This window comes from Xenopus laevis, chromosome 2L, assembly GCF_017654675.1.
Source record: "Xenopus laevis strain J_2021 chromosome 2L, Xenopus_laevis_v10.1, whole genome shotgun sequence".
NCBI lineage: Eukaryota > Metazoa > Chordata > Amphibia > Anura > Pipidae > Xenopus > Xenopus laevis.
In genome coordinates, this window is record NC_054373.1 from 33,571,418 (window position 1) to 33,592,883 (window position 21,466).

Sequence of the window (21,466 nt, forward strand, 5' to 3'; positions counted from 1 at the left end):
TGCAAAAATATCTTAAAACATCTTAATAGCCACTGATTGGGGAAATACTAACCTAGCTCTTCATAAACGCTTGAGATCTCTTAATCCAAACTGAGGATTTGCAACTTGTCAATTTAGCAGTGTTACAAGAAGGAAAACACAGAGCAACATATTGTCACTCTCATAGAAATAATTGGATGTGGATAAATTATCAGATGCAGTTATTCTCAGCCATGTGTACCGCTCTCTTGTTCAGGTCTTCCACAAATTGTCATAAGCCACCCAATTGCTTGTGAATAAATGAAAATAACAAAATCTTATTGTAAGTCTCCAAGCGAGACTCCCGGTCCTTCAGTGAGATGAAAATGTTACTTCCTATGTACAGCATTTTGTTTTTACAGGTATGAGATCTGTTATCCAGATTGCTTGGGACCTGGGGTTTTCCAGATAATGGCCCTTTCCGTAATTTGGATCTACATACCTTAAGTCTACAAAAAAAATATTTAAACATTAATTAATCCAAATAGGATGGTTTTAGTTCCAATAAGGGGGAATTATATCTTAGTTGGGATCAAGTACAAGGCACAGTTTTATTATTACAGAGAACAGGGAAAACATTTTTAAAATCTGAATTATTTGATAAAAATGGAGTCTATGGGCAATGGTCCTCCCATAATTTGGAGCTGGATAATGGGTTTCTGGATAATGGATGCTATATCTGAACATAAAATACTTTTGGTTTTTGTAATTCAGAAAATTTTGCCAGTAGTAACACTTGCAAGAATTGCCAAATGCATTTTATAGTTATACTCAAGACTTACTTTGGGGACAGAATGTTATGTTAGGGCTATGAAAAACAGATCCCTCTCTCTGACTGTACGTGTTGGCCATGCATGATTAGGAATTGTGAAGTTAGCAATGAAGGCATTTTTACCATGGTGGTTCTCTTGAGTTCTGTGGCTTCGAGTGTGCCATAAGCCTAATGTTTGGATTTTCCCACCAATCTCTTTCCAGGCTACTGTAGGATATGCCCTATATCAAGACTAGTAGAAGAGCATAGCAGAGTGAATATTTTCCCATCCTTACTCATCCTTACATATTTACTTTAAGGGGTGGAAGAGTAGAACAGAATATGTAAATGACAAAGGTATAAATTAGTAAAATATCTGACCTGTGACTTTTCAGGTGTTATTGGACTAAGACTTCTGGCATCTTCAGCCAGTAAGCTATTTCCAGTCAAAGCTAAAGTTGACGGACACTGGACAAAGGTATGTGTTGGTAAATGTAACTCCTGGGTGACCTAGCTGCTGGCACCCAGGAGTTACATTTGCCTGGGTGAAAAAAATGTTCTAACCCATTATGCAGTTTCACAGATCATCAGTTGTAGGTAGGTTTACCGCCTGACTGGTATTTGACTGGCCTAGCTGGTAAAATACCAGCAAAGGCCAGGGCTTGTATTACAAATGTAATTGCCTCCAATCTGCCCCATAACCTTCTCTCCACTCCTCCAATCCCTGCCTACTCACCAAATCCAAATAACTGCAGTCCTTTTTCCTTAGCCAGCCCCTGAAACATCACAAATCTTCCCCTGAAATGCCACAACTCTGCCCTCTCTATGCCCTGACCCCTTACATCAGGGATCCCCAAACTTTTTCACCTGTGAGCCACATTCATATGTAAAAAGGGTTGGGGAGCATGAAAATAGTTCCTGAGGATGCCAATGAAGGGCTGCGATTGGCTATTTCGTAGCCCCTATGTGGACTGGAAGACTACAGAAAGCTCTGTTTGGCAATACAACTGGTTTTTATGCAAACAAAACTTGCCTCCAAGCCAGGAATTCAAAAATAAGCACCTGCTTTGAGGCCACTGGGAGCAACATCCAAGGGGTTGGAGAGCAACATGTTGCTCACGAGCTACTGGTTGGGGATCACTGCTTTACATCATCGACCAGTAAGTTCAGAACTAAATAGTGGTACCCTTAGGTGTAGAAAGGAAAAGTACAAAAGAAAAACAAAATTGCACCACGCAGATGTATCTGTTTTCATCCCTCTTGCTGAAATTGACACCGAATATGATAGGGACTTTAGACTGTAACAATACTGGGACAGGCACTGATGGATGATGATCAATCTTTGTAAAGCACTGGGAAAACATATTGGTACTATATAAATAAAGGCTGATTTAAAAAATACGTAAGAGCTACAGCTTGGCCAACTTTAATTTTTGTCTCACAAAAGACCCCATGTTACTACCATCACCATAAAAGAAAAGCCCTGGTCACAATAAAAACAGCCAGTAGTTTAGTATCCCTGAAAGCAGGCCTATGCTGTGAGTTCCTTTTTTCTTGTGAACAGCACAAAAAAATTCACTTTGTAATAATATCTGCAAAGTCCAATACATCATCTTTGTCAGCTGTACGATTCTAAATTATTTGGGTGGGTCCCTTACTTTGGCCAAGGGCATTGCAATCAATAAAAAGCAGAAAGACAAATACTCTACGGTTATGTTTAAATTAAAGTTGTCAAAGCAAGCTCTTGTTGTATAAAGCAACGTGATCCAGGTCACCATGTCCTCCAAAGGATGTCTGTCCATAACATGTACATAGAATAACTGACCTAGAATAATAATCATAGAGCTACAGAGACAGAGAGCAAGATTCAGATACATTGAAGGGCTTGTAACAAGCATGTTCAATTTCATTTTGTAATTGTGTAATTTAAAGAGTGTTTGTGCTGTGGCTTGCGTGAAATAAGTGTGAGAGCACTTTTAGATTACATCTGTGCCTGAACATGTTGCCCAAAGTCAAATTCCAACATGTCCTCCTGATGATATTAGCTGGATCCCATCAACAAGTATCTACTGTGATATGAATTCTTTTCTCATACATTGGCAAGGTCAGTTATTCTTTTGAAAAATGAAAAATATATGAAATATTGAGTCCAGGCAACCTTCTGCAGCACAATGTATTTCATACCCTGCACATTGTCTCATTCTCATTATTTCAGCATAAATTGTATTTGCTTTAATTATGTGCTACTTTAATCCAGTAGAATTTGCTGTCAAGTTAAGATAATATTTTTATAACATGGTATGAGAACAGGCAAAAGAAGGGGCTTATTTAATAAAGTGTGAAGTGTCTAATTTGATACATTCGCAATTGCCATGACATTGGCAGTTTACTAAGTACAACAAGTCTTGGCATATTAACTTTGCATTGAAGAACATTTGCCTATTTTCACCATGCATAATTATGCCATTGCAAAAATTTGAAGATATCCCAGGTTATCCAGAATGCCAATAGGTTTTTTTTGGAAATTAAATTTTGACAGGTCCAAGCTGGAAAACTAAGATTATAAAAATACAGCTGTCAATAAAAAGACTTGAAAAAAAGAATATACAGCAGCCAGTACCAGTATCAGCATCAGTGAACCCCAACCAGTGGTTCGTGAGCAACATGTTGATGTTGCTCCCAGGGGCATGAAAGCAGGTGCTTATTTTTGAATTCTTGGTTTGGAGGCAAGTTTTTAAGGCACAAAGGGGTAAATGTAATAACATTTGCAAAGAGAACAAATTTGTGAGCTTTTTTCATGATTGTATTGCTTCCCAACTCTAAATTTGAATGTGGCTCACCAGTAAAAAAAACAGTTGGGGATCCCTAGGGGCAAATTCGCTAACCTCCGAAAATTCGGCAGCGACAGCTTCGCTCACAGCGCAACACTCTGCCAGGCGTAGATTTGACATGACAACAATAAATTGCGAAGTTGCGTCTAGGGCGCCGAACACTGGCGAAGTTGCACTAGTGTAACTGCGCAAAGCGAAGTTGCGCTAGCGTTGCCTAGTTTGCATACGGCGGGAAGTTAAAGTTCAATGGACGTATATGTTGCAGCAAATACACTTACACTACACAAGCCCAGGGAAACCTTAATAAAAGAAAAAAGAGTTGTTATATTGCCCTACACATGAGCCCAGTGTATATATATATGTGTGCCATATGTTAGGAAATGTAGGGGGAAGCCGATTGCCCCATAAAAAAATTACGCTCTTTTGCAGCCTATCACCCTGACGCCAGCGTTTTTTGGGACTTAGAAAAAATTTTAACTATTTTTTGAGGAACTCCTATCTACTCTATTGCACTTCGCCTGGTTTGAGGTGGTGAAGGCAAATCTGGAGCAAGAGGTAATGTTCAGTAAAATCCGCATCTTAGTGAATTTGCGTAGTTACATCCATTCGCAAGAGTGCAAATTCGCCTGGCGTTAGGGAGCAAAGTACCACTAGAGTCTATCTCCTTCGCTAGAGAAGTTACGCCTGCACCCGTTAGTAAATCGCAGAAGTTCTGAAAAGATGTCAAGCTGGCTCTCAGTGTCCTCAAAGCAGGTGCTTATTTTTGAATTCCAGGCTTGGAAGCAAGTTTTAATTGCATAAAAACTGAGTATAATGCCAAGTAGAGCCTCCTGTAGGCTGCCAGTCCAAATAGGGGCTACCAAATAACCAATTACAGTCCTTTTTTGGCTCCCCGACTCTTTTTTACATTTGAATATGGCTCACGGGTAAAAAAGGTTGGGGACCCTTGCTATAAAAGAAGCAACCCCTGCATGGGGCCTGGGAGGCTTGCCCACAGGGTCAGCTTCCTCTGCAGCATTCAAATTCCCCTCCCTGTGCGAACATGGGAAGGGAAGGGGGGTTGCAGATGGGAGCAGCTGGGGAGGGGCCTTTTAAAAAAAATTTGGCAAGGGGGCCTGGTGTGCCCCTGATGGGGAAGATACACTGACGTAATTATACTACTGTAAGTATTTACACCAACAAATATGTAGTACACTACAAACCAGAGCTTCAACAAAAAGAAGTACTATTCTTTTCTAATGGACAATCAGATCATTCCATGGATGAATAAATACATTACAATTTTCATTCATTCCAGTAACGTATTTTCTAATTTTCTTAAGTGGCATCAACCCTTTCATGAAACTATCTGATTTCTTTGGCAACATGATCTTTTCAGCAGTGCATTCTCCCCAGACATACACTGCTCTCACTGTATAAACCCATCCTGATTCCTGAGATAAACCTTATTACAGACACAGTGAATGTCCTTGTATCATCTCTGAAAATCTATTATTGGATCCTTATATTGTTAAATAAACTGCTCCCAGCTGTGTTTCCTCCAACGTAAATAAAACCCTGTGGCACTCAATTACAAATATGGGGGCTACTGTAAGCCACACAAGTGCAGTTTCTGTCATTTAGCAACTTAAGATCGTAAGATCTTTTGGGCAGGGCCCTCTTTACATATTGTATTGGTTATTTTGTATGTTTTCTTGTATGTTTAACTATTTTTTTGGAAAATCATGGGGAATGGGGAATATAGGTTGGTGTTTTATAAATACATACTAATAATAATAAACGTGTTTGCAAATAAGCCTTCATGTTTCTTTATAACTAACATATTAACTCCCCTTACTTAATAACATTTCCCAGGGGTCTTTTTTGTTCTGAGTTATAGAGCCCAAAATGGCACTAGATGATCAAGATGAAACCCTCTAGTGCTTTATAAAAATTACACTTTCTACTTTTCACCATTGAGTCTATCACCCTTTTAGTGCCCTTTTAATAGAGGGAAGGATTTTGATAGCCCTGACTGCGCAGTTAAGCATATTATCCATAAGTACTCTTTTTCTCCTTTAAGGATTTCCTTGACATACTCTCATTCATGGTACAGCCTACATATCTGCCAGAATCCTACTGTAATGACGAATCTGCTTGTATAGACTGTATAGTGCTACCGTTTTGTTTTTACCTGTCAAAGACAAGAGGACCTCTTGCACTCAATATATTATCAATATATTAAGAACCAGACCAGGGATGACTTGATGATGTAGTTGGCCACCTTGAATATATTGCAATATATGGAGAAACACTCCCTGTTTTGTTTAAAAACTTAATGCACAAAATGTCTCAATGTCTTTAATATATTCATAATGGGTTGAGTGCAGAGGACCTCTTGTCTTTGTCTGTGTGAATTTTGTGGTCACATCCTCATTGCACCCCCGCCTAAAGGTAGAAAATGTAGTGGAGAGCACAATTTTCCCTATTTTGCTATTGTTTCTACCTGAAACATTACCAAGGCCACTGATTCCCTGTACAAATGGGACTGACAATCATGAATTACTTTTATTTCTGAGATTCTCCATGTGTATCAAATAGGGCTTAGGAACTGCTTTGCTAGCAGTGTGTTAAATGATTCAGCTGTGTTAGTTCAGATAAAACAGTCAGACAAACAAAGTAACTTCTGGTACATTTATTACAACATGGCAGGTAAGTCTGGCCTGCTCAATGCTTGCCCCCAGCGTAGACAGGAAGAGGGAAACAGGAACAGGAATATGAATCATAAGACAATGGCAAAACAGCAGGAATGCCCTTGACCAAAATGCCCACACAAGCAGGTTACTACACGTTACACAAGATTCAGCAGGAGAGGAAGGACAGAAATGATAGTGCTTAGAGTTGGAAGTGCAAGGAACACGTCTAGTAGTGATGTAGGGGTTGGACTGATACCTGGAGGGTCAGTTTGGGCCGACTTCCACACACAGTTTGTTGGTCGCATATGGGTTCGGGTTGAGCTCTCCCTTCTGCTCTCCCTGCTCGTGTGTCTGGCAGTGTCTATTTATAGGAGTGCACCTGCCCTTTTGTGACGTCAGAGACGGGTGGGTCAAGCGCGGGTTTGGGTAAGGTGCGGATCGGAATTGGATGGGTTAGGGTCTTGCACAGGTCGAATTTTTGTCAACCTGCACATCACCAGTGTCTAGAAACATATGCCTTCAATGATGGTAACAATAAGTGCACTAAAGACTGCTTTCTAAAATGTGCCTTTATATGTAGGAATGGAAAACAAGACACCATTGGTTTGCAGAAATCTGGAGAACAATTTTACCCCCTTTTTTCCTTCACACGTATTGGGCAGATTAGCTTTGTTGGCTGTGTTGTTAGAATGTTGATCTGTCCATATTATGTTGATATCTTTCTCTGTTGATAAAGTTTGACTGTTAAGGCTGATCAAATCTGATTCTCCTTCCCCTGTTTTAAGGCATTCTTTCTGTTGTAGGGCAGAGACACACGTGATAAGTGATGGGCGAATTTATTCGCCAGGCACGAATTCACTGTGAATTTACGCGATTCACAGCTGGCGAGTAAATTCGCCGTTTTGGAAATTTGCACATTTTTTCGGCAAAGCAAAACAGGACAAATTCGCCCATCACTACACGTGACGATTCAGGGAGATTTAGTCACCCGACGACAAATCGCATCTTCTTTGGGCGACTTATCTCCCTGTAAAACCTTCCCGCCGGGTAGAATATAAATTTGCCGGTGGGGTGGCACTAAGAATGCTTAGTTTTCCAAAGTCACCCTAAGTTTCCTTGTGAGGCCACTTTAGGCGACTTCAAAAGACGAAGCGCTCAGAGTGCCATCCCGTCAGCGATTTAGATTCTAGCCGGAGGGAAGGCAGTTCGGGGAGATTAGTCGCCCGAAGAAGAGGCGATTTGTCGCCAGGTGATTAAATCTCCCCGAATCTTCGTGTTTGTCACTGACCTTAGACTTTACAGCCATTGTTGGACCCTTGTCCGCTCTTTGGCATGTCTATTTGACTAGACATGATGTTTCCAGTCTAGTTAATAAAGGCCGCTGTTAAGTGTGGCGGGAAATATCCCTGTTGTAGACATTTCGGCTTCTCTCTCTTTTAGCCTGGTGTTGCCTTTTCCCTAATGCAGTGCCTACTGTATTTGTTCCTCTGAATCTCTCATCCCTCTCCTCTTTCTCTCTCTCTCTCTGCCTCTCGCCCTGGGGGTCAGAGATATGAGGGCCAGCAGTAAGCAGAGGATCAAGAAGCAAATTTCACGGCTGATGATGTAAAAAGGCAAAGCGCTGGCGTCTGGGCAGAGCTAACAAATGTACTCTCCTCGCTTAATAAGAAAGAATTATGTTAAGTAATACCAGCGAGACACTTTCTGTAAAGCTAATAAATTAAACGCGTCAACGGGAACCAGAAAGGGGAGGGAGAACGAGAGGGGAAAATAGCAGAAGATTCAGGCAGCAAATTGCATTTCTTTTGATTGTTCTGCTCCATATAAATAGAGTATAATAACATACAGGGCACTGTAATTAATCTCTGTTTCAAAGCTATTATGTTCAACCCCCAAATTCACGCCTGCATTAATTACAACATACCTCCTTAACCCCTTTGCTGCCAGAGGGGCTGTGGAATCCCAATTTCTACTGCAGTTTATAGCATCATGGCATATCGCTCCATTATGATGTGTTGAGTTTTTTAGGTGAAGTGCAAATGGTGCACTCATTCTCTTCTCTCAAGCTGTGACTTTTATGAATCCTAGTTATTTACAGAACTGCACCTCACTGAACTCTGCATTGGCCAAATATTGTCATTGCAATGACACTATTCATTCACTTACTGCCCCGCAGTGTGCCAAGTGCAATTATTTGCCACAGTTGCCATGTTGGCATAATTTCTGGCATTTGGCATGTGGTTGATGTGTGTATCCGATTCTTTTGGATCAATTGCACTGCAGCTATTGACTCAGATATTGACTCAAGGTGCTGTGTAGAACATGGAAATAATGGTTTGAAGGTGGCAGTAGCTCCAGGGTACCTCGGGATCAGTGAGCACAATTATGCTCAATCTGAATGGGAGACAAGAAGGACTGACTGGTACAAGACAAACTATACAGAACAGATTTTGATTTTTGATGCAGTGGGATTATTTCTGCAATTGACATTTCCAGTTTAAAACCCCAAAAATATAAGCATCTCAATGGCCCTTAGCATTTTGTACTCTACATGAACCTAACCCATGACTAAGTGTCTACATGCTACATTGCACTTGATAAAGGGCGTAGGCCCGAAACATGTTGTGTAACTCAGTTTCCCAATAAAGAACTTTGCAGACAAGTTGCTGCCCTGGATTTGTTCCACAAACTACTGAATGCATTCTACATGCTAATACTGTTAATTTAACTTTAATAAACAGTATTTTTAATTTTATATTTGTGGCCCTGGACCACTGATTCAATTTGGTGAGTTTATTCAGTCTGGTTACTTGTAGCACCTTTCTGTTTTGTTACTAGTAATTTACTATGACCCCAAGCACTTCACTTTGTAAATTACTCCTACAGTGAGTTTTATATGGTATAATGTAATCATCAGAGCGACCGAAGACTGGATTTGGTACTAATTTAATTTGGAGACTGCCATAAATTCCTGTGTATGGTTCCAACTGACCAAACCATCTATGTTAGATCCATGTTGTCAGAACATCAACACTCCCTCAGGTGGAGATGTAATAAACATAGAAAAACTGTGGCTCTGACCATCGTTTCTGATAATTAAAGACAGTTTCCCTTTGAAAGTATCAGTATCAATTGTTCAACAGGAGACCTAGCATTACAATGTGCATATCCCCAAAAAAAATAACTTTCACAATTAATATCTTGCTCTAAATGGCCTCTATACTTCATGTGACAGATGTAAGCTTATTCCATGAAAAAGAAGGCATGCAAGTTAGACCTAACTACCCTAGTAATTATAATCCCTCAAAACATTGCTGAGGGAGTGAATATTATAATGCAGAAATTTACAGGCAAGTGTCTTCTGTCTACATTGCCCCAACAGTGGCTGTGCTCAGGCTTGTTAATATTATGGGACATTATACATTATGTCAGTCAGTAATTACATAGCAGCAATAAGACTCTGAACTTTCTCCATTAATGTCATATCAGAAGTGACCATTATAAGCTTACTGCACCGGGCCTCATGTTTTTTAATAACCCCTAATGGCGTGGGATGGACAATGATGGATGCATAAAACTAATTATATGGAGGGGAGGCTTTGTGTGTTAGTTAGTGGAAAAACATTTCATCACTAAATGAAATTTTAGTAAGTCATAAATTGACCTATTCAACTTTAGAACAGGTTTTCTTTGTTAATTCTGTATGGTCCTTGAATCATTAGCCCTCAAATTGTGCCTGTCTGATTGTCTGGGTCACTGACCCTAGCAAATTGAAGACATATAAACTCTAATGCTTCCTTTTTTATTGTTATACTTATTTTGTTATAGATTATGTAGGGACCCTGGGGTTAGACATTCTCAGGCATTTCCCCATTTGTATTTTTGGATGTCTAAAGGGATCTTTTAATTCACCCAGGCAGCTATGTGTCTTTTCTTGGGTTCATTGTAGTTCAAGGTTTGCATGGAAAGTATAAAGAGGTATAGCCCCATGTGTGGTTGGTTTTACCTAGGACATATTCTTGGAGGTTGATACAGGCCCAGGATCCAGTTGTTTAAGTTTAGATTACTCTAGGAGTGAGAGGAATGTGCAGGGGAGTTAGTGAGCAGCTTCTGCTCCAATGAGGATAAACAGTGGGGTTAGGACACTGTGGCATGTGAACCACTACATTACGGACATCAGTGGGTGAGCTAAGGATCAGGTAGGGTGCCAAGAGACAAGACCCCAGGCTCAGGATACCTATGCGCGGTACTTTGTTTTAAGAGAGGGATTGCCCAGAAGTGTGGTGATTTATACGCTGTCTGCTTTACCCCTGAGAGGGATTGTCATTATTGCCTTTGAATTTGCCTCAACCAAAGTGACTATATATATTTCTATCAACCGGTTTACTGTTAATAATCAAGTTATTGCTGCAAAGAAACCTCTCTGTGACTGGATCCTTTGCTAAATAGAAAATGACCTGGTACCGGGAGTTGCTCAGGTATGAGTGGGTCAGTGAATCATTCATTACAACCTTACATGGAAGATTACTATTATAGTAGCAAGGGCTAACCAAAATTGACTTAGAAGAGAAGAGAACACTGCATTTCCTTTGTATATGGGCACCCAGTACCTGTTAATGGAAATATTTCCGCTCTTCAATGTGATGAGACATATACAGTAGCATAGTCTTTAGAGTCTAAAGAAAAACTTTTGTGATAATATTCTGTGCTTAGGCAGTCTCCAATGAAAATGAAACCTAGTGATATTGAAAGACCTTGCCCCTTAGGTGCTGTGTGACAACAGTACAGTATGGTTCAGCAGTCATCTCTGTGTTTACATCAGTAATCCCCAACCAGTAGCTCGTGAGCAACATGTTGTTCTCCAACCCCTTGGATGTCGCTCCCGGTGGCCTCAAAGCAGGAGCTTATTTTTGAATTCCAGGCTTGGAGGCAAGTTTTGGTTGTATAAAAACCAGGTGCACTGCCAAACAGAGCCTCAATGTAGGTTGACAATCCTCATAGAGGTTACCGAATGGCCAATCACAGCACTTATTTGGCACCCCAGGAACTTTTTTCATGCTAGTGTTGCTCCCCAACTCCTTCTACTTCTGAATGTTGCTCATGGGTTCAATAGGTTGGGGATCTCTGGTTTACACAATCCCCTTGGTGCAAGTAATGCGCCCATACACAGGCAAAGTTTTTTGCTTTTTGGTGAAACTTTAATGCATGTGAAGAGATAAACCATCTGACATGTCTCTGGTTTCCTAAGAAGAGCAACACCATTAAGGTTTTCTCATCGTTTTCTGAAATTTCTACCCAACTGTCGCCTGGTGGACAGATCTGACAAACAAGGGATTGTGTAGTCACCTATTGGCTGCCCTATGTCCAGGCAAGGGGCAGTGATGTTTTGGGGGGCAGGCCAATGATGTCAAGAGGCATACAGTGTTGTTTTATGGTGGGCCAGTGATTTCAGGGGACAGAGCTATAACATGGTGATTGACCATATCATTCATAATTCAAAATCCTGTCCAGATTTAATTTGGATAACCCTTCCGAAAACCAGCTGTCGGATACCAGGCAGGTGCAACCCTAGTAGGCATGTTGCCATTGTTTCAATATCATGAAATTAGCAGTGTAAAAATTGCTAATATATGTATATATATACAGTATAAATCTAGGAAAAAATAATGAATGTAAATTGCAAAAGTGCACAGAACTGCATTCTGAACAAATTTACATTTATTTGAGTGTTTACATTTCTTTTAAAATGCGGTTCCAGATTGGTAAATCGTGAGATTCTCATGGTTTTTATTGAGCTGGTGCAAAAGAAATAGCATCCCATTAGTAGATCAGGGCAGACATTCAATAAACTAAAAAAAGAAAAAGCAGTACAGAGTTCAAAAAAGTGTCCCTGCTGCCATCGACTGCTCTAGCTGTGTATCTGCCAGGCTTGCATTTCTATTTGGTCACTCAGGAACAGCCCATAATTAATGGGGAGATTTAAAGTCCTTATTTGATGCTTGATACAAGATGCTGACTGGTTGAAAATGGTTTAAATCACTTGGGTAAATCAGTAACATTTTCACTTGCTCAAAGAAACATAATTGAAGTTTCTGTAATAAAAGCCCTTAGCTGATAAAAGATCTGCGTTGTGTGCGCTTTGCCCTATGACCAGTGACTTGTGCAGGGCTTCCTACTCAACCATGTTCAGTCCCTGACATTGAGATTGCTTTCAAGCCTGTAATATATAAACCAGCTGCATTATAAAGGAAGCGTGATACCCTGGTCCATTTGATGCTGGCTTGTTTCCCATCTGCCACATTGATCCCTTCAGGTTTTGTCCAAGTTACAGCCTCTAGAAATAGATTTTTCTCTTTTCCTTGATTGGGGTCAGGCCTGAGAGACCTTTCCCTTCATCCTTCAGGCACAGAGAAAGCGAAGAAAAAGAAATGCTCATTTCTATTGTTTGGAAAAAAAAACTGCCCCCTGGAATAGGTTTCAAATAGCTGCACTGTACATCAGCAACTTCCATTTTGGGTCAGAGGTCACTGATTACCTGAACATATTTTCAGCTCAAAGCAACTTACAGAAAGACTTGTGTCTCTCTGCTGTATTTTAAAGTCTGTCTCTTGTTTGGTGAGAAGTATTTTTTTTACTTTATCAAGTGTTTAATCCCTATGAAAAATGGATTCTGTTTGACAGTTTATAATCTTCGGAGGGTTCTCATAATGGATGAAATTGGTGCTTTATCACTGAGCAATGTCAAGGAAAGGGGGATTGATGACATTTATTTGCATTCATCATCAACAATGCGTGTTCTTTTTATTATACATATACATTGTGCTTCAATGCTGGCAGGGAAGGTGAACAAAATTCATGGTAGAGCCACTCTACATGGCTGAAAGTATAGGGATGCCTGCCTGTCAAACATCTCATTCCAAAACCAAGGGTGTCCATATGAAGTTGGTCCTCTCATTGTTGCTAAAACAGCATTTACCCTCTACTCTTCTGGATAGGCTTTCGACTATATGTTTGGTGGCTTCTATTCAGCCACAAGAGCATTGGTGAGGTTAGGCACTGATGTTGGGAATTAGGCCAGGCTTTCATTGGTGTCCAGTTGGGTTGAGTTCAGGGCTCTGTACAGGCCAGTCAAGTTCTTCCACTACCACCTTTTCAAATCCACTCTGTATGAACCTTATTATGTGCATGGGATTATTATCCTGCTAGAAAGGACCTTGCCCAAAGTGTTGCCACATAGTAGGAATCATGCATTGCTTCTTGGATATGCAGCAGAAAATGACAAATATTGCCATAAGTAAATATAAAGAGATTAAGTGTTGTATGGTAATATACATAGAAGGAAGTTCGTGCCCCATAGAGCTTACATTCTAAGTGGGATGACAGCATAAGGCAAAATAAAAGGATAATGGTGCACCAAGGTCTGGGCATTGGCCCTTAAGAATCCTGACTGGACCAGATAATGCTGTAGTTTAGCACCTGAGTTACCTTTTGAAGAGGTTGAGAATTTCAGAGATAAGAAACAGCAAGATAAAACAGCCAAATATGAGAAATGGCTGAGGGTGTGGATGATGTGAAAGATGCAGCATACTTTGGCAACATAGTGTCATTTCCTAGTGCCAAATACAGTGGCTTTCATTTCAGATAATGTATATTTATTACAAAAGTGCCCTTTGCATACCATTTCCAATAAAGCTTAATTTTGTGGGATATAGATTATTGCAATTCATGTGTACAAATTGGTCATTTTTCACCAAACTTTGAGAAAGAAAACCTATCTTTTGTAATGCAGTAAATAAAGGGATTTTATTGTACTTAATTATGATCTTATGTTTTTTTTCAGGCCAGGCTGCTGCAGAGACAAATGGCATTGCTAATAAAGCTACTCACAGCTGGGGTTCCAAAATGGAAGCATTATCCACAACTGTGGCTGATGAACTAGAAGGGGAGGTTCCCTTCATCACCACTGCACCCACCATGACATTGATCAACCACCACCCACTTTTGGAGGGAATTCTTCATGAAGCAATAATGAAGAAAGATTTCCAGTATCTGCCCCCCTTCTTTTCTAGGAGCAAGCCAACAGAGGACAATAGTGACTCCCAAGACATGTTGTCTACACACAAACTGAAAATTCCTTTGGATAATTTGGCCCACCCAGCTGATATTCATAAATTCTATGAAGCTTCCACTACATCACCAGTGCCACTTATACAATCCACTATTCCCTTGGACACAACATCCACAGTCACAGATACAGGGAGAGAGGTGAGCGAGTCACATGAAGAAGTCAGGTTGGCTCCCATTCCAGCAACTTTCCAAACTTCTGTGGCCAACGTTTTTCCTGGAACAGACAAAAATGAGTATTTACAACAACAAGGCACAGCAGTGTCTTCCTCTCACACAGAAGATTCATTTCTAAAAGAGGACGATACTGCCCACTCTACTTCTCTTTGGCACAAAGTGGATCAAATGGATGGATCAAATAAATGGCACATGAAGAAGGCAACTGGTTCCATAATGCCATCAGTAGTTACAAATTATGAAGAGGAGGAGGAAACAACTACAAGCACAATAATCACCACAACAGTGACAACGGCAGCTCCAGCACCAGGTGACTATGCCAAGTACAGGGATATGATCCATTATCTGGGAAATCCTTTATACAGATAGATCCAAATTACGAGACAGCCATCTCCCGTAGGCTCCATTTTATCCAAATAAATAAAATTTTTAAAAAATATTTCCTTTTTCTCTGTAATGATAAAACAGAAGCTTTTACTTGATCCCAGTTAAGATATAATTAATCCTTACTGGAGGCAAAACAAGCCTGTTGGATTTAATTAATGTTTAAATGATTTTTTAATAGACTTAGGGCAGAGACACACGGTCAGATTCAGGGAGATTAGTCATCCGTCGACAAATTTCCTCTTCTTCGGGGCAACTAATCTCCCTAAACTGCCTTACCGCCAGCTAGAATGTAAATTGCCAGCGGAATGGCACTTGGAGCTCTTCGTTTTCCGAAGTCGCCGAATTTTCCTCGTGAGGCAACTTCGGGTGACTTCGGAATATGAAGCTCTCCGATTGCCATCTCATGTGTGATTTACATTCTAGCTGGTGGGAAGGCAGTTTGTGGAGATTAGTCGCCCTGAAGAAGGGTAGATTAATCTCCACGAATCTGACCGTGTGTTTCTGCCCTTAAGGAATGGAGATCAAAATTAAGGAAAACTTCCTTAACCGGAAAACCCTAAGTCCAGAGCATTCTGGATAACAGGTCCCATACCTGTAGTAGGGTTTATATTAATAACTACATGATACAGAAAGGACTGAATCACTGTCCAGTAAAGCAGAAGAATGCATGGATTAAAGGATAATGTAATCATTACCCCTTTAAATATATTTTTCTGAGCACTGTTTCCTTGACCTGGAGTCCCAGCATTCAAAAACATATAACAGAGGGTAAACCATGCTGGGGTTATAGTCAATCAATACCTATTCAAGGTTCAAGGGCACCTATCATAGCAGAGTTGCTCGCTCATTAGCAGGGGAGTAGTCTACCTATCTTACATCACACACATATACATAATAAACGAACTGGGACACCTTCCTTATGTGAATGTGTAGAGTTCCAACATGGCTGCTGGCATTGGGAGCTCCCAGTGCATGTGGCATAGTGCTCACTAGGGGCGGAAACAGTTTTGGTAGGATTGGTTCTCTTTAAGAATCAGATATCATTTATAAATATCAAGGCTGTATATTTGAAATGCATTCTGACTATTGTTTTTATTCAGTTATGTCTATATAGAGTGGTTAAACGTTTACACCTATTTGGAGCTTCAGAGTGATCATGGGATGAGGAACAACTCATCAAATTTAAATCAAATTGAAATTCCTTGTATCATAAGCCATTTGGCACCCCCAGTGTTTTTAACTTTACATGTGTTATGGTAAAGTATTTGTTTAAATTATAAAAGCAGGAAAAACTAACTTTAATACAATCCTTATTTATTTAGCTCACTTTTTTGCCCCTTTACAAGTTCCATGCCACTATTTCCTCTGCCTTAACTAAGCTTTCTTGTGTCCACCACTCTCTATGTTAAGCATTCTTTGAACATTTCACAGTAACAATGTAGAAAGCATTAAAAAGCCTTTCAAATAAAGGGCAACTGATCTTGCTCTGTCCTCTAATCCCGGTAGTATAACTACAATCCCTGCCACAAAGACTGTAAACTCTGTTGGCACAAGGACTGATGTAAATAATAAACAGAAAGCACTGCATAAATGTGTCAGTGTTACATTCATAAAGATGTATAATAAAAGAAAGAGGGGTAATATGGGTCTCTGCAATGGCAGAGAGAGGAAAATACACATTAACTGGGCGCTGGATGAAGCGAGGTCCATCTGTGTGGGCAAATGGAAGGCTTGGATAATTATGGTAAATTGGTGAGGACAGCACAATAGACCAAATAACTCAAAAGCATCACATTGAATTAAAATAAACAAAGAGTCCCATACACAATGCTTGCTATTAAATATATATAATTAGGAGGGAGGGAGGTTTTTTTGAGGGGCTGTCTGGCTGGAAAAATTTAATAAGTGCAGTATGATTAATCAATGCTCTGACGAAGGTGTATTCAGAAAATACTCCCTGAATGCAGTCAGTACATGTACATGGCATTGTTATGGTGAATAATAGAAATTCCCATGTGTATAGGATATATATTTTTATGATATATGATTTATATGATATGATATATATATATATGATTTATATGATATGATATATATATATATATATACATATATATATATATATATATATATATATATATATACATATATACATATATATATATATATATATATATATATATATATATATATATATATATAGTGAACAAGGATTGCAGCACTCACAGGGTTTTAGTGAAAAAACTAAAAAAAAAATTATTATTAAGCCTCAACGTTTCGATCCCCCCAGGAGCAAAAACAAACAAACATCCAGCACCCAAACATCCAGGTGGGTGCTGGATGTTTGTTTGTTTTTGCTCCTGACGAAGATCCCTGTGGGGGATCGAAACGTTGAGGCTTAATAATAAAAAAAAAATTGTTTTTTCACTAAAACCCTTTATTTACCTTATTTACGAGCACCCGGGCAAGTTGCTAAACAAGTTTAGGGTGTGCTCCTCCATGTTTTTATATATATATATATATATATATATATATATATATATATATATATATATATATATATATATATATATATATATAATTCCCCACATTCACAGCACTCACATTAAGTCGGTTCACATTGCCTGGGTGCACGCCACAAAAAACTGCATACAATCCTCCAATGAAGCAGCTGAACTCATAGGACTTATCCAAAGGTATAAATGTATTATTTGAAAACTAACGTTTCAGCTGCAACTCAGCCTTTGACAAATTGATTACATATATATATTTATATATATCTCCCAGGAATGTGTTATTATCAGTATTAGGGAGTATAAATATACCATGGTGGTTTTCATAGTCAGTGGTTGGAGAACATGCTTTCTCGATAACTACACGTAGTATATCCAGATTTCATCTTCGCAAACCAAAAAGTTACATGAACTAGATTTTGGATTAACTCCTTTAATATGCCTCTAATATGTATATTTTTTTCCAGAACCATGCAACAAGAATTTCACAGGCCCAGAAGGCTTTCTTCTATCACCAGCTCAAAAGGGCCCTCAGTATAAACCAGGACTGGACTGTATCTATATAATCCAGGTATATCCTGGTTATGGTGTGGAAATCAAGGTGAGTGAAATACAGGGGGTTTAGGGTTTAGTTTACCTCTAGGCTAAATCAATGCTTCTATCAGGCAAGATGATAATGTTCAGATGAATAAAGAAGAAGAAGTAATCTTGTTTTGGTTTGTTCAAAATTATATAGGCAAAAGTTATTGTGTGCTCAACCATTTATTGTCTATGTTGCTACCAAACACCCTTACTACACACACAAGTCTACAGATCTACAAGCCTTCTGATATGGTGATTCTACAAAATAGGCATTATGGTGTGGCTTAAATAGCCAATTCCAGTTATTCGAAGGGGTATTCAGCAATGTACCCTCTAAAAAAAAATTTTTGTGCATATTTTGCCCACACCTTAGAGGGAACATAGGAAACAGCCAACTACCAAGAGATTCAAGTATTTTGTATCTAGGCTATAAAATAACTCACCCCATATCTTCTCATCCCATATCTCATCCCATCTGATCAGAACACACAGCTTTTACCTACAAGAGCAAATAGACATATTCCTTTAATTTCATTAGTCAGTAGTGATGTTCGGTTGGGTTTTACTCTACCCTAACCCGCCCTCCGTGAACTAGCACCCACCGCCAGCGACTTCTGAGTTGCTTTTATAGACCCAGGCCCCCCTCTATAAAAAAAAAGGAAGCCGGAATTTGGAAGATATTTTCAGACAGAACCAGTGTTTTTACAAACATTTCAATGTTTCCACTACAGCAGGACTTCAAGCCATAGCTCATGACTAAATGCTTCTTATCATCGTAACCTACAATATAAGTCCCAAACAGCCTATGCAGGATATAGTATAGATTTAGAATATAGTAAAATAGTATAAAGAAATACAGTTCTGTAGTATTAGCTGTTGCTTCAGCACTTTTTCTTATCTGCAGCTTCCAATTAGTTACTCGAATCTGAAAGGAAAATTATGTTTTCTTCTAGCCCCCTGAAATCCCTGCTTATATATATATATATTTATTTAAGGGGTACTGTTTCATAACTCACTTCTACTTCTAATTGTTGTCCTAGTTTCTATCAAGTCCCAGCCTGTAGCTGGTAGATTTTGTCCCACGTTTACCTCATTAGCAAATAGAATATTATGACCCACGTGTTCTGCAGAGACACTCTCATTTATCAGAGACTTCAAAAGTGCCAATAGTTTGGGCTGATTTTGTCTCTGTGAGTTTTAAGAAAACTTTTTTTAATGTAGAAAGAGCTATATAAAGCTTGTTCTTCTTATGGATTGGCAGGCTCACTCAGCTACTGGGGAAAAACGTCCAAAGACAATATCTTCAAGTATGCAGAACATGGTCCAACTGTATTGTCTAGAGCTGACTGACAACTGATCTGTGCCTAGGGGTTTTGATTTGCATCAAACTTTTTGCACTTTGCACATTAGTATAAAACAAAAAACAACTTCTGCTTCGCTACAGTACAGATATGTGCATTTCACTTTCAATAGATACTGGATGTTCTACAACAGTTTTGAATATCCCTGATCTAATATGAATGGATAAAGTATCCAAAAAAGAACCAGGAGCATAAACAACAGATTCTGCCAGACTATATAGAGTATGTTACATTCACAACTTCCCCCTCTGCATATTATGTTCTTTATGACGCTGCTATGGAGACCAGCTATCCCTTTAAGCAATGAGAGAATCGAAACTTGCAGATACGTGATACATTTATTTAGAAGCACACGCTTGGACTGGGCTCTGACACGTACTCTTTTGCTTGCTTGGAGGTGAATTCCATTCCGCATTCACGTCTCCAGAATTCTTGAGCAGCCTAAGATTTAGAAACAGAATGATCTCAAGAGGCAGCTTCTCTGTGTTTCTACGTTTCTACTGATGGTGTAATTCAAATGGCATCACTGTTGACCTCTGTGTATACTATATATATATCCTTTAGTATATGTAATATGGATATAGATGGTCCCATACCATCTGCGGTGCCATGTTAGTATATCCCCAGCGGTGAAATTCGGAAATTTGCCGCAAATTCGAATTTATTCGCCCATCACTACAAATCACATAATAAATATATACAGAATCATATCAGGACAAAGAGCTTCAGTACTATGTGGTAAGATACATAGTGGGAAGTAGGTCCCTGTCCCGTAGAGCTTACAATCTAAGTTGTGTCTGTGCATGAATCTGCTCCATTCATATTTCTCAATGCACCCCACCAGTGTATTTGGATAAATTGAGAGCAGTGCACATTTGACACAGGAGGACTGTGGAGAAACCACCAACACTAACTAGGGATTTTAGGGTGAGAGCAGAACTGCATTATAGTCATAAGAACATAAGAATCTGACGATTTATGTGAATACGTTTTGTGGCATAACAAGTCAAAAAAAGGACTGAATAAGAATAACTATAGGGATATTCTGTGAGCATTCGATCAAGCCTTGTGTTACAGTAAATAATATTGAGTAACAATGATGGACATTTGTATTCAGGATACAATTATAACATCGTTCACATTCAAGCGAAAGTTGTAGTTCATAAAGGCTGGCAGCTGCAAGCTTGTCTGACCATGTTGCATAGACCTGTCAATGTGAGCTGCTAAGGCCGGGCCAGAAAAGTACATTTTTGTGATGTTGATATGGGTTTAGAGAGCAAAAGCAGAGATTACTTATTTCAATAAAGTGAACAGATTATTTGCTGTACAGGTATGGGACCTGTTATACAGAATGCCCTGAAGCTTTTCAGATAACAGATCGTAATTTGCATCTTCACACCTTAAGGGTTAGTTTACACAAGGAGATTCGGGGAGATTTTGTCGCCTGGCGACTAATCGCCTCTTCTTCTGGGCGACAATCTCCCCGAACTGCCTCCTCGTGTCTTCCCATCCGCTATAATGAAAAGTGTTTTCCGAAGTCGCCCGAAGTTTCCCGGCAACTTTGGGCGACTTCTGAATATGCAGCGCCGCTTGTGCTTTCATTACAGCGGATGGGAAGACATAAGGAGGCAGTCCGGGGAGAACTAACTCGTGTGAACTAACCCTAAGAGGCAGAGTTAACAACAAGTTTAGAGCTTAATAAATAAAAACTCACCCACATTCTATTCATTCCTATGGGATTTTTAGAATTGTTTTTATCAATGGGTGAAAGTTAGAACGGTTTAAAAAAACCTATAGGAATGTATAGAATGTGGGTGAGTTTTTATTTATTAACTAAATTAATATTTTGATAAATCTTCCCCTAAGGCTACTAGAAAATCTTGTAAACATGAATAAATAAACCCAATAGGCTGGGTTTGCCTCCAATAAGGATTAATTACATCTTAGTTGGTACATGGTACTGTTTTATTATTACAGAGAAAACAGAAATAATTTTTTAAAATTAAGATTATTTGGATGAAAAGGAGGGTCTGGGAGATGGCCTTTC

The 21,466-nt window shown here is 39.3% G+C and overlaps 1 protein-coding gene across 1 annotated transcript in view; it reads left to right on the forward strand.

Annotated features, from left to right (window-relative positions):
* The window catches only part of LOC108707439 (seizure protein 6 homolog), a 356,731-nt gene that overhangs the window by 176,468 nt on the left and 158,797 nt on the right, over positions 1-21,466 (forward strand). Inside the window, exons 2-3 of the mRNA XM_041581718.1 lie at positions 14,116-14,886; positions 17,944-18,077. Of these exons, the coding sequence (XP_041437652.1) occupies positions 14,116-14,886; positions 17,944-18,077 (905 nt within the window). The remainder of the gene's footprint in view (positions 1-14,115; positions 14,887-17,943; positions 18,078-21,466) is intronic.